This window comes from Anastrepha obliqua, chromosome 4 (genome assembly GCF_027943255.1).
Source record: "Anastrepha obliqua isolate idAnaObli1 chromosome 4, idAnaObli1_1.0, whole genome shotgun sequence".
Classification (NCBI taxonomy): Eukaryota; Metazoa; Arthropoda; class Insecta; order Diptera; family Tephritidae; genus Anastrepha; species Anastrepha obliqua.
The window spans coordinates 77,143,286-77,158,268 of NC_072895.1; the positions used below are offsets into that span (position 1 = coordinate 77,143,286).

Genomic DNA, 14,983 nt, shown 5'->3' on the forward strand with positions numbered 1-14,983 from the left:
CCCAGTTAAGATATTATATATAAACTTTTGTAAAATTTGCAATATAATAATATAAGTGTTAAAAATATTGTTCCTCCTTTTTTCTTTTATCTAAATACAGTAGATCTTTAAAGCTCGGTTCTTATTAATAATTTTATGTCACAAAACATTCATAAAACTTTACTTCGTTTTCCCTGCTTTAAAAGTAATAGGACTATGAATAAGTTCGTGCGGTTTTTTTTCGAAATTTGAAACTTTATTGACGTAAAATGGTTACAAATTTAATATTCAAAGTATTGTCCATCGCTTGCTACTACTTTTTCCCATCTTTCTGGCAATTCACGGATTCCCTTTGTGAAAAATTCGGTCGGTTTTGCCGCAATCCACGAATCGATCCATTTTTTGACTTCATCGTAATTACGGAAGTGCTGGTCAGCCAGGCCATGTTGCATCGATCGGAAGAGATAGTAATCGGATGGCGCAAGGTCTGGACTATACGGCGGGTGGGGTAGGACATCCCATTTGAGCGTTTCTAAGTATGTTTTGACCACTTGTGCAACATGTGGCCGAGCATTGTCATGTTGCAAAATAACTTTGTCGTGTGTATCGGCGTATTGCGGCCGTTTTTCTCGCAGTGCTCGGCTCAAACGCATCAATTGTCGTCGGTAGACATCCCCCGTAATCGTTTCATTCGGTTTCAGTAGCTCATAATACACAACACCCAGCTGGTCCCACCAGATACACAGCATAACCTTCAGGCCATGAATATTCTGCGCCGACGTCGATGTTGAAGCATGGCCAGGGTATCCATACGTTGCTCGACGTTTTGGATTGTCGTAATGGACCCACTTTTCATCGCCAGTCACAATTCGATGCAAAAAACCCTTTCTTTTGTGCCGTTGAAGCAGTTGTTCGCATGCCATAAAACGGCGTTCAACGTCTCTTGGCTTCAATTCATACGGCACCCAATGGCCTACCTTTCGGATCATTCCCATGGCTTTTAAACGTTTGGAAATGGTTGATTGATCAACTCCCAAAGTTTTTGCAACCTCTTCTTGCGTTTGAGCCGGATCTTGATCGAGCAATTCCTCCAATTCGGTATCCATGAACTTTGGCGGCGCACCCTCGCGTTCTTCGTCTTCCAAGCCAAAATCACCACTTTTAAAGCGTGCAAACCACTTCTGGCACGTTCGCTCAGCTAGAGCATGCTCACCATAAACTTCCACCAAGATACGATGACTTTCGGCTGCTTTTTTCTTCATATTAAAATAATGAAGAAGAATTCCCCGCAAAAACACATTATTTGGCACGAAATTCGACATTTTCAAGTGTGGTAAAAATATTGTTGTTTACGCTTCAAATAAAAAACTTATACTGACGTTTGTGCCTTACGACAGTAGCTCTCCAATGAATGTTTGGAAATGTGGATCGATGGAATAATAATCAAGTTACGCCATCTGTTGTAAAACCGCAAGGAACTTATTCATAGTCCTATTATATCAATTGACCTATAGTTGTGCAGGCAGCTCCGCTCACATAATGAGTAAATAATATAATATAATATTAAATCTTCATATAAGTACACCCCTAATATCGTACATACCCACGCTCGAATACAAAATACAAAGAGAAGGTAGGTATGATTTTCTCTTTAAGCAAGTGTTTTTATGGAGTTTACGGGTAAAATGTAAACTGACGTCATTCTCCCATTTCAACAAAAAGTTGATGCTTGCTTTTTCGTTTCAGTCCAATCACTTGTTCAATATTTGTGATGATTTACTACCAAGAATGATAGAAAGAAGATTACGCCCATCAAGAGTGCGTGACGTCACGTTTTTCCGAGTTGTGCAGTGTTGTCAACCATTTGCTCTTCACAATAAGTTTAGTGCTTTTTTTATACCCAAAATGCGAAAATTTTGAAGTTTCGTGTTTGTTTCTTTTTTTTAATTTAAAGCTACCGAAACTTTAAGTTAAAAAAACCATATTATTAAACATAAAAAGGTTAAAAGAGGTCACTCTGAGAAGATTTTCGTGGTAATGAAAATTTTTTGACTCTTGTAAAATTTGATAATTTGAAAGTGCAAATTTAATTTTTGACTCCATTTAAGGTTATACAAGAATATTAAATCTTCTTCTCTCAACTCTTCTTAAGATTGAAAACCTTTATATACATTTTAAAAAGCTTTTGAACTTACTGAATACGAATTAAAACCATAGAGGTGTAATCGTTTCTTCCGGCCATCAATCCTTAGTGGGACAAAGGGCATCAAGAAACCATACTGACATTTTTACAAAAAGAGTTCCTTCTCTAGTTACATAACCTGGAATATAACAAAAACGTCGTTCCCTTAACAAAAGAGTCTCGCTTAACAAAAAAACTCATAAATGAAATTGTACATAAGCATAACACATTTATTTAAAAAAAAACGCACATTCTAAAGACAATTTGTCACGCATATAAAGTTCTATAACTCAATAAAAATTTGGTGTTTTATTTTCTTTAAATGGGCATTTTAGTGCGTTTTTATATCCAAAGCTAGGCAACATTACAATAAGCTAGAGAGAGATTTTACTGCTGAAAGCAGAAGAACACCAGCAACAACTGCAATCACGGGCAATGCTACCAAATGTTAAAACAAGTAAAGCTGAATAAAACTAAGTGAATTATTGAACTAATTTTTGAAAAATGTATATTTTACAAAATTATAAACATTACTACTTTTAATTAGAACAGGCTAGAAAAATGTCATGAAGAAAGAACTAAAACTCCGAGACTAAATAACAAAAAAAAAAAAGCTAAATCAAGTTACGAAAATGGTAATCTGCCCATACTGGAGCTAAAACCACGTAACTCATTGTCAAATTCGCTGAGCGCAAAGTAACGGCATCATTATCATCTCATTATTCTTTCCACCATGGTTTACTACTGTGTACTCTCTCATTAAAAAAATGTGTGGAGCGAACTTAAGAAGCAAAAATTTCATAGAAATATAAATTTTTTATAAATCATTTTCTTATTGCGTGTGCATCCAAAGAAGACTTTTTGCTTATGACAACGAAACTTGCTAATAATGTAATAAACCTCATAAGCTGCTTCCCCTTCCAGACCATACTTTAATCTTTAAATTTCACATTCAATGATGGACAAATCTATACATACACCCCCTTATTTTCGAGGGATTCAAAGTCCAAAAAGTTTATTGAAAATTGTGTTGATACAGTTTTATTGCAAACTTTTTTATAATTACAATAAACTAAAACAAATCCATTCCTTAAAATAAAATGACAAAGTTAAGGGGGGAAAACGCTTGGTCCACCGTTAGCATCAATAACCGCTTGAAGCTGGGTTGATATCGAGGCAACTAAATTTGTCTCTGCAGATGATATACTGTTCCAAGCTTCTGTTATGCCCTCTTTGAGTATATCAGCGGTAGAAATCTGGTTTTGTTTTCTAATTTTGCGTTACAAAATTTCCAACGTATGCACATTTGAATCTGGGCTTTGCGTGGTGTGTTTAATTGGCTTTGTGCATCAGTAAATCGGCTAATTCTTAACATGCATCAAGATCCAGTTTATCCACCGAAAGTTTCGAATTATGTTCTTGTAAAGAACTGGGTTTGGGATCCGTGACGTAAAAATCTCCACCAATGACAACAAAGCACCGGATGAGAACTGCCTAAGAATTATGATTATGCACCTGGAATGTCCCGAAACACCAAAATTAAGAAAAACTTTTCTAATAGCGATCACCCCTCGGCAGGTAATGGCAAGCCTCCGAGTGTATTTCTGCCATGAAAAAGCTCCTCATAAAAATATTTGCCGTTCGGAGTCGGCTTGAAACTGTAGGTCCCCCCATTTGCGGAACGACATCAAGACTCACACCACAAATAGGAGTAGGAGCTCGGCCAAACACCCACAAAGGGTGTACGCGCCAATTATATATACATATTGAAAGACTTATCCTTATAATTTTATGATGGAGAAAATACACTTGCCAGAACACACACAAAGAAATGAAAGCAACATATAGTATTAAGAAATTCATTGTAAAAAAAACTAAAACAGTTTAAAATTTTATAAGAAATGTTGAGTCAGTATTTTTTCTACAATTTCTATACATTTTTGCCGAAGTACATTTTTAAAAATTAAATTTCACAAAACAAAAACAAAAATCTTCACTTCAACAAAGCAGAAAACGTATTAAAGTGTTCATATTTAACAAAATAAAATAAGGTGTTAGTAACTTGTGGGATAACCTTTCCGCTTGAGCACCTCCGCAAGTTGATGTGACATGGAATGGACCAATTTAAAAGTCTCATTGGTAATTTTCCTCCATTCATTAATTATTACGTTTTTAAGAACTTCCTTGGAGGTTTAGCTATGCTGACGGATCCTGCGCTCCAGTAAATCTCACGAATGCTCAATGGGGTTGTGGTCTGGGGATTTTGGGCGGGGTGCGCAATTGGTGATTTGTTTTATACAGCAACCTGAGCTTAACATAATATGCCGAGTGCTTGGGATCATTATCATGCTGAAACCAGAAATCATCACCAAACTTCAACTGTTGAACGCTTTGCATGAGGATATTCTTTAAAATATTTAAACAAAAACAATTTATCCATTGTTGACTATAACAACAAGTTCGCCAACACCTTGCGCCGCCATACACCCCCAGACCATCACACCTCCCCCACCATGCTTCACAGTTGGTACAAGATTTTCTTTTCCGAGCGCAGTACCTCTCTTACGCCACACTAGTTTTCTTCCTCTATTGCTAAATATGCAATATTAGCTTTCAGCCGAAAATAGAACAAGTTCCCAAAATTCTGGCGGCTTGTTCACATATTCGTATGCAAAATCCATAAAGTTGTACTTGGGCAAAACTGTATAGCAATTGTAGAAAAATTACTTACTAAACATTTCTCATAAAAATTTAAAATGTTTTAGATTTTTTTACAATGAATTTCTTAATATGTTGCTTTCATTTCTTTGTGTAGGGATACTTTTACTGGCAAGTGTATGTGTGGTGGCATGCAAGAAGAATTACGAATAAATTGTCGATGTCAAATAAATTGTTGGCAATGAATTTCTTTATACGTTACTTTCATTTCTTTGTGTACTGATACTTTTGCTGGCAAGTGTGTATGTTTAATTGAGACAATGATTCATCAATTGTACCAGCAGTGTTGCCAATTTAGCGACTTTGTCGCTAGAATTGACGACTTTTGCTTGAGTCTTGGCGACAAAAAAAAAGTTTTGACGACAAAAATGATTTAGCGACTTATCTGGCGACTTTTGGAGAGCAAATCAAAACCGTTTTAGGCAATAGATACTTTTCTGTCAACTTGATTACCCGTGAATGCCCTTTACCTTCCATACTCTAGAGTAACAATTTACTGACTATAGATAAAATAACGCACTACCTATTGGTGTGTTATCGTCGATAAATTATCGATCTATAATTGAAATTTTAAATTTATTTTTACCTTAAATTTTTTATGAAATTAACAAAAATCATACGTTGTATTAAAAAATAATAAAATATATTCCAATTCAATTACACCTTGTTTCACACAATTGTAATGAGTAACCAAATTATTTTTACCACTGATCACATAAGAGCAATGCGGTCGGGGGATCCCCGGATTTTATTATGTTCTGTACATGAAACAATTGAATTGATATCGGCTCAGTTGATAGTTTACTATCCTCTAGCTTACTTACTTTTTAATTCATTTTAAGTAAATATAAAATATTTAAATCTATCTCGAGGTTGCTTAAATAATGAATTTACCTCTGAAAAAAAGCAGTATTTCAGGTGATTGAAACTAACTTCCGTTGATCTAAAATTTCAGTAGAGTTGGTATTACTGGCTTAATTATTATTCATCTAAAAATTTTAAGTCCACTCCTCCTCCTATTTGTGGTGTGCGTGTTGATGTTGTTCCACAAATGAAGGGACCTACAGTTTTAAGCCGACTCCGAACGGCAGATATTTTTATGAGGAGCTTTTTCATGGCAGAAATACACTCGGAGGTTTGCCATTGCCTGCCGAGGGGCGACCGCTATTAAAAAAATGTTTTTATTGATTTTGCTTTCACCGAGATTCGAACCAACGACCTCTCTGTGAATTCCGAATGGTCATCACGCACCAACCTACTCGGCTACGGCGGCCGCCAGAGCTAAATATAGGGTTCAAAAAAATCTAGTTATATTCATATGTATTTAATCAGGAGGGAAATCACTCGAGGAGTACCCTAATCACTACAGATCAGTTCAATTTAAATTTTAAAAACAAGACAAAAAACGCTTGCTTGAAACCTCGATCTCTTGAAAATAAATTTCATAAACAATCTGGAACTTTAAGGTTCGGCTAGTAGACTCAAAGTTCGGCTAGTAGACATTTTAAATTGCTTAAAGGTCATTAGTTACATTAAATTATAAAAAAGTAATTAATCTTTTCATTGTACTTATAGATGAGCGGGATGCTATTCAGAAGAAAACATTTACAAAATGGGTAAACAAACATCTCAAAAAGGTATGTTATATATATAAGTCGTTTTTATATACATGTAAATATAATTTAGATTTTAAATTTTTGTTTGCCTGTATGTGTATCCGGAATTTTACTGAGGATGTTATAAATGCGAATAAAATTGTAAACTATTCGATGGAATGTTTGAATGTAGTAAAACACTTAGAGGCTGCAATTGCGTGCCAAGGTGTGAGACGACCGCTTTGAGCGAATACTCTTTCTACTATTTCATGTTTCGTGTCCACAGTGTACTTCGAACAATTATCCATCGAATGGTAGTCTCCAATAACCCCACTCGGCTGCACCACTATCTATAAAAAAATTAGACTGGACGTTACACGCGACTCTGCCAACAAAAACACGAATGGGAAATTACAATTAAGTGTTGGTATCAGGCCAGTCCATAAGTTCGTGCGTTTTTTAAAGGTGGTTTTAAAATTAATAAAAAAGATGTTTAAAGTATTTATTAATCAATAATATATTTTCCTTCATTATTTACAATGTCTTCCCAACGTTTAGGCAAATTTTTAAGACCCTGCTCAAAAACTTATTTGCCTTGGAGCCAAAATACGCTTCGATATCCCTTTTTATAGCTTCTTTTGAGGAGTAGTTCTTGTTACTCATATAGGATTGAAGTCCGCGGAAAAGGTGATAATCACAAGGTGCAAGATCCGGAGAGTATGGTGGATGCGGCATTAGCTCCCATCCGAGCTCGTTCAGCTTGCTTAATGTTTGCCTTGTGGTATGAGGTCTTGCGTTGTCGTGGTGAAACAAAACTTTGCGTCTATTCACTAAAGACGGTCGATTTTTGTTAAGTTTCTCATTCAGGTTTGATAGCTGATGGGAATAATAATCAGCAATTATCGTCTGGTTTGGTTCCAGAAGGCCATCTCTAGGGGTCGGTTCTGGTTTATCTAACCATTGGCGTTTGCGACCAGGATTATTGTACGAATACCATGGGAATTTGCATGGTCGCGTCGTAGGCCTTGCTGAGACAGTTACTTATGACCGCTGTCATGCCTTCTACTTTCATTTCCTCAACACTATCTAGAGTTGGGCAAACATTCCAGTTCATGCTGAAAACTTCCGGATCAAAAGATAGCCTTTTCTACCCTTTTTGCTGTACTCTTTGTAAGGGAAAAGGCTTAGTTTCTACGTCCGTTAGTATATCGATGATTATTGCATTATGGTCGCTGTACGTATAGATGGAGCTTACAGTTCATGTTGCGTTGCGCGCTATAGCGCTTTGAGGGAAGGCAAGATGCACGATGTGTTGGTATTGTTTAGTACTGGGTTCGCTCAAGAAGATAGAAGACAATTTACTCCGCAAGTTTATACATGGCCCAACTATCAAAAGAAGTTCCATATGCTAGATACCTACAGGTTAAATGGGATTGTTTATATTCTCATATTTTACATACATGAGGGTCATTGTATCTTCACATCCGACTCTCTGTTTGGATTTTTGTAAAAAAAGCTAACTAAACTAAGTAATAAATTGAATTCTTGGGGAATCTTGATGAAAACTTTTCATACGTACGACGCTTAGAATTTTGGAATAATTAAATAATATAAATTACGATCCATGTTGTCGAAAAACTTTAATTAGCAATCGGTCTTATCAATGACGTTTTCTAAAGGCTGATACGGTTGATCAATTTAGTTGTAGCAAGGCATAATCAGCCTAAAGTTATCTAAAGTTATGCGATGTGTACATAATCAGATCTTAAGTCAGATTCAATATTTATTTAACTGTTGTCTACCCAAAACATAATAAATACTGTACGGGATTGAATTGAACGAAAGTTCTTAGAGAGAAAGAATAGTTCCATCCTCGAGAAGACTCTTCCATCGTAAACGGTTCTGGGCTGTTGTTTTTGCGCCGTCCCATGTGAAGTCGGCATCTGTTAGTTCGCGTAACATCGACCTTCGCCAAGTGATTTTTGGCCGACCGCGACCCCTGCTCCCTTGCGGGTTCCAGCCCAGCTAATGAAGTGGCGGTCCCGGTTGGTTTTAGTAGTCCGTCCTGTCTATCCAATTTTGATATAATATTTTACATTGTGTCTAAACACCTGAGTTTCGCCTCGATTTTTATTGATACCGCATCAAAAAAAAGTCAAGCAGTGTAAAATCGTATCCGAAACACGGCGGACGACTACACGATTTTCGAACGAAAAAGTGTAAAATTATGACTCTGTAACAAAAATAGTTAAACAAAAAACGACACACTAGTACTACCGTTCCAAAATTTGCAGAAATTTCTTCGGGAAGAAATTGAAATGTTGATCCTCTCATCGTGAATTAGTTAGCAACTACTACTAAATAATATTGCTCATGACACGGCTGTATTTACCAGAACTTATGGTCAGATAAATCAGTTTCCAAGTTTGTACATAAAAATGAGAAGACTATAGTTTTCGAAGTAAAGTTTTTTTTAGTATGCTCTCATCTGAAAAATTGAAACGTGTATCACTCACTCACTTGGGCGATAACCGCTTACGCGATTTTGGCCGAGTTTAACTAATCGCACCAGTCGTTTCTTTCTCGTGCTAATCGGCGCCAGTTGGACACACCAAGTGAAGCCAAGTCCTTCTCTACCTGGTCTTTCCAAATCAGAGGTTGCCTTTCTTTTCGTCTGCTACCACCAGCTGGTACCGCATCGAATGCTTTCAGAGCCGGAGCGTTTGCATCCATTCAGACGACATGACCCAGCCAATGTAGCCACTAGATCTTCGCTGCGCTATGTCTATGCCATCGTAAAGCTCATCGTTCCATCGCCTGCGATACTCGCCGTTGCCAACGTGCAAAGGCCCAAAAATCTTGCCCAGAATCTTTCTCAAACACTCCAATGTTATTGTCATCAGCCAAGCTTCTGTGCCATCCGATAGAGGACTCTACTACTCAATTGCCTATTTAGTTCAAAGTGCACTTGTTGGCAATAGAGATTCTACGTGGGACTTCAAGACTGACATTGTTATCGGTGTTAATGCTGGTTCCTAAATGAACGAAGTCTCTTACAACCTCAAAATCATAACGATTCGCGAGTGCGCCGACTGTGTGTTTGGTGACAGGAGGTACTTCGTTTTGTCCTCGTTCACCACCAGACCTATACGCTTTGCTTCTTTATCCAGTTTGAAGAAGGCAGAACCAATATGACGCTTGATGTCAATATCATATGCCAACAAATGTACACTCTTGTAAAAAATTGTGCTTGAGCGATTAGGTTCTGCGGCTCGCACGATCTTTTCCAATATCAGGTTATAAAAGTCACACGACAGAGAGTCACTCTCTCTGAAACCTCGTTTGATATCAAACGCCTTGAAGAGGCCTTTCCCAATTCTGACGGCGTTGCTGATATAAGCAACGACATTTTGTGTAGCCGTATTAGTTTCGCGGGTATACCAAACTTCGCGGCTTATAGGTAACTCCCTTTCGTACTGTCAAATGCAGCTTTAAAGTCGACGAAAAGATGGTGAGTGTTGATTCTCCTTTCATGGGTCTTTTCCAATACTTGACGTATTGTGAATATCTGGCCGATAGCTGACCTTCCAGGTCTAAAGCCCCACTGATAAGGTCCAATCAGTTGGTTGACGGTGGACTTCAGCCTTTCACACAATACGCTCGCCATAACCTTATAGGCGATATTGAGAAGACTAATCCCGCGGTAATTGGCACAGATTGCAGGATCGCCCTTCTTATGGATTGGGCAGATCACACTTAAACCCAAATCGGCAGGCATGCTTTCGTCCGACCGTATTTTGCATGCACCTTATCAGCTCCTCGCCGCCATGTTTGAATAGCTCAGCTGGAAGTTCATCGGCTCCCGTTGCTTTGTTGTTTTTTAACCGCGTTATCGCTATTCTTATCTCGTCATGGTCGGGTAGCGGAACGATAGTTCCGTCATCAAACCAAGCGCACAGCCAGATATCCTGGATTGTTTCGCCTTCTCACATTAGCTTGCTCTTGAACGGGTATTTGAAAGTTACCCAGAGGATACTTGGGCTAAGCCCGGAAGTTGTGCTGCTGGGGCCAAATGTAGAAGAATCGTCCTGGCTACTGCGTGACGTGCCTATTACTGTTATAACAACAACAAGTGACTTTCCTCACTTGTGTAGATTTCTACATAGGGAACCATCCTCCGAACCATCCAAAGCGAGTGTTCGGAAGCCTTTTATTTTTATATTCCAAGTTGAAGTAGTTTTCTAAAGATACTGGTGAAAAAGTGAGAAAATTGTGATTACAATATTTTTTTATTTGTTAAATTTCTGTAAAAGTTATACAAAGCTTGGAAATTTGATTTGTAGTGCTTTACGATACAAGGTTATTAGCATAAAAAATGTGGCTAATATTGTTAAAAGCTAAAACTTTCGAATTCATTAAACAATCACAAAGGCACACCATACAAAATTTCCAGCACATATAAAGTTTACATTAGCGGTTATCACTCCCAGTTGTTGGGCAAGCTTCATCGTGTAGTTTGTTCCTGTTCTTGTGAAGACCGCTATTAACTTTTTTATTGCAAATAAATTACTAATATTCTATCTGATTTTTATAACGCAGCATTGGAAATACATGAAGGTAATTATTGTTTATAGGAGCAAAATTATAACTTTACGAATGTAATGTGCATATAGCGTGATTTTTTTAAGAATAATACATCTAATCCATAGAATGGAATGAAAGATATACAAATAGACCTAAGCATGCGAAGCTACTATATATAGTTTCTTCTTTTGACTTTCATGCATATAATCATTTATCATATACTGCTAAAAACAGAACAAAGCTGAGAAAGTTGATTGCCTACCGCCCTAGTTATTCGAATACGGCGACAAGAACCTTTGTAGCCCTACATATTCGACCTCTTATTATGATTATTTTAGGGGATTGAGAGGGTTTCGCTTAAATTTTAGTATTTGTCCTATTTTATTGAGTTTTATTTCCTCCTCTGTTGTTTACTCTATTTTATGTTTACGCAGGAGTTTATTCCACTTATAAATCAGGCTGGGAGATTTCCCAGGTTAGTAAGACGATAAGTCATTATAGAAAGCCCTGTTGAACTCCTTGATGATTCTCAAATTATTTTTATTTAATTCCATATAATCTTTAAAGCGGCTTAGGTTAAAGTATTGGTTTGGATTGCGATACACCCGGTATATTGTTGGTAAGATATACAGCTTGTCAAGACAATCCAGCACCATTTTTTATGTAATCTTGAAAGAATTGAGACCCTTGAGTGTTGTCTTAAGGATGGCTTTGCTTCTGCTACAGTTTGCGTTAAAGTGAGCGCATAATTCCATTGCGTAGACTTGCCCTTAAAATATGCTTGCACTATTGCCTAGCATTTCTGAGTGTATTTTCCCGGGTGCGCAAACACGTGCCTCTGCGCTGGTGAAGGATCTTTTCGTGTATAATGTTTTCATGTTCGAGTTTATCTTTTAGATCTTAGATATCTCTTCCTAAGTCTTTTTATTGCTTAGTTTAGTCTTGAATCGTGTGGCAAAACTAAACATCGGTTGCATCACGTCTGATGGCAGCAATAATATCAAACTTCATGCGATTTTGATGAACGCTTGACCCATTCCTCGTTAGGCTCCTCTGCGAGTGGTGTCAAGGAAATTCGGGGCATTAAGCGTTCTGGACGTCCAGTAATTTTAGTTTTAAACCCACCTTCACGCTTTCACTCTTATCTACCCTCTTAACTCATTTTACAAAGTATTTAAATTTGTAGTCCAAATAAAGCAAACGTTTTTCACTGTATGACAAAACGAAAGCATCAAAGTGATCACTGGAAGGCAGGTATAATGGGAAATGGAAGTTACTCGCGCCACACATTCTAAAGAAATTGAAAAAGCAAAATGTAGTAGTAGTAGGAATATATACAGTTTGTCAAGAATATCTTTGCATAGTGAAGAAAATTGTAAAATTTTAGCATCTTGGCCAATGTAGAGGTGCAGAGGAAGACGTTGTACGCCGGCGCATTGTCGTGATGAAGGGTCCAATTGTTGACGAGGTCGGGCCGAACCCGGGCGATGCGGCTTTTCAGCCGAAGGAGCACTTCTTTTTAAAATGCTGCGTTTACAGGGCTTCTTGGAGGTACAAACTGTTTAGCTTTACGCAAAATTTGATTGAGTAACGTTGCTCCAACGATCGCTGCATTTTCGCCACTGCAAAACAGCTTTCACGCGCGGCGCGATGTTGACTGCACCGCTGTTGCCAGCGAACAGGGACCAGTTTCTAGTGGAAGGGGAAGGTCCAACGATCATTTTCCCCCATCAGCCGATTCGGTTGATCGCTTGGCAGACGCTCCGCGCGGGAAGGCTCATTACTTTTCAATCAAACCCTGTACTGCCGCAATTTATGCGGGAGTCTGCTTTCTTTATATTATATAGAATTTTAAAAATATTTCGTGGGAAGACCCAATATATAAAAGTGGCTTCCTGAAGTTTCCAGAAAAATTGCATACATTGGCGTAAAGTCTGGTATCCTTAGGATCCGCTTTATGAAGTATCTTTGCAGTTTCTCACCTCATCCGATAATGTATAATCCCACACTTGGGCAGCATAAGATTGCATGGATCTACAGACAGCTTGAAAAAGTTTCAATTTATTTTATCGATAATGATGACTGAGCAAGAAAGTCCTTCCAGGTGCAATTAATGCCTGCCTTGGCTCGTTGTTTCTGGCTTCCAAATTTTTTCCGAATGCCATTTTTGGTGCAAATAACAATATTCTACATCTTCGGCATTGTACCACCGTTTTTCTAACTGCGATATCTGACCGCCTTTTCTAGATCTTTCTAGTCTATATATCATAGCCCGCATGATTCTTGGATTATCTGCTAACACCACAATATCGCCCGCGCACAGCAGTAGCCTTATATTAATGTTTTCAACCATTACACCAATTTCCTCTGAACTTCCTCTGTAGGCTCTGGCCAAATTTGGATCACCCTTCCTGAACATGGGAAAAATTATTGTGTTTAGAAATGTCTCATATATTTTCGCTTTTTCAACAATCACATTATACATCTTTGTCAGCTCTTGTAGGCATTCCTGTGTGGTATGTTTTAGTAATTCATATGTTACTCGGTCCCCCATATATATACGGGGAAGACTGCTGAAGTGACAGTCCTTGGCCGGATATAAAACCGGGTCGTTCCGGTTACGTAGAAGCGACTGTCGTGGGAACGCCAGTCCCGTCTGGGAGCTTTGTTTGTTTTGGCATTTTTCACAACTTCTTCAACTTCCATAATGGTCATCTGGGTGCCAAGTAGCTGCCTATTGAATGTCTTTCGTTAATTGCGATTGATTTAACATAGCCTGGAAATATATTTTAAACTCTGCCGCTGAAATTTCCGCTCCCACTTGAAAGGAAGCTTCTCTTATTATCCTTGCTAAACGCCACTATTCTTTCGAGCTTGGTGTTCTGCCAATTTTGGCAAATAACTCTTCGTTTTACTTTCTCCTTGCATCATCGCATACGTTTTTATATTCCTGCTTCGCGCATAAGTATTTTTGTTTGTCTGTTAAATTATGATTTTTTAAACTCGTTCAAATACTCAAAGGATAGCTCCCTAGCATTATAGCATTTGTAGCTATGCCATATTTTTTAAATTTTGAGTTATTTGCTTTTTCGTTTTTTTTGTGGCACTGCTTGTTTCATTGCCTCTACTATTGTAGCTTTTCAAAACCAATAAACTAAGCAGCCAAGTTTATTCAGGTTTCGATTTAGGTTGTAAATATCTATTTGCTTATATGTAACATATAAATTATGCTGCAAAAAAGTAGTAGTCGAATATATGTTACCTATTTATGTATAAAACAGAAACAATAAATTTTAATTACAATAAAAAAAAAAATAATATGTGTGAAGCTAGAATTCAAGCTTAAATACAGTTCGGTTCACTTGATTAGAGACAATACTTTTTATGGAAGAAAATGGCTATTAAATCAATCGTATTCGATCTAGTAATACAAGGGTTTCTGATAATTAAAGTGAAGACTGTACTTTGCTCGAAAATAAACATGCATAAAAATATTATTTCATCTAATGGTATTTCGCAACAGTAAAACTTCAGCAGTTGTAATATTGCGCTTGGTATTTATTGGTTCACTTGAATAGAGGCACTCAGTTTGTCTACATTACTTATTTGCGTATTAAAGCTGTAAAGAGGGATCGTTTTTTAGGCATTTACTGTATTTTGTCGAAAATTTCTTAATTCTAATAAAATTGGAAATCAGAAAGGTTTAACAGATCGCAAAAAAGGATAAATCGATATCTTGAATTCAGACGGACTTCAACAGAAACCCAATCAAGTGAACTAGACTGTATTATTCGGAAAAAGGAGACGCACATATACGTGAGAACGTAAAGCTTGAAATGCTGCCCACGTCGCGATTTGGACCGTAAGTTTAAGTTTGTGTGCAAGCATTTTGGTACTGGCTTTTACCCTGTGGTTCTCCAATAAG

General features: G+C 37.5%; 1 protein-coding gene across 12 annotated transcripts in view; it reads left to right on the forward strand.

Annotated features, from left to right (window-relative positions):
* LOC129245563 (dystonin) overlaps positions 1-14,983 on the forward strand; it is a 181,339-nt gene that overhangs the window by 23,573 nt on the left and 142,783 nt on the right. For all 12 annotated transcript variants that reach the window (XM_054883795.1, XM_054883803.1, XM_054883804.1 and 9 more), the window contains one exon: positions 6,455-6,516. In XM_054883795.1, the coding sequence (XP_054739770.1) occupies positions 6,455-6,516 (62 nt within the window). The remainder of the gene's footprint in view (positions 1-6,454; positions 6,517-14,983) is intronic.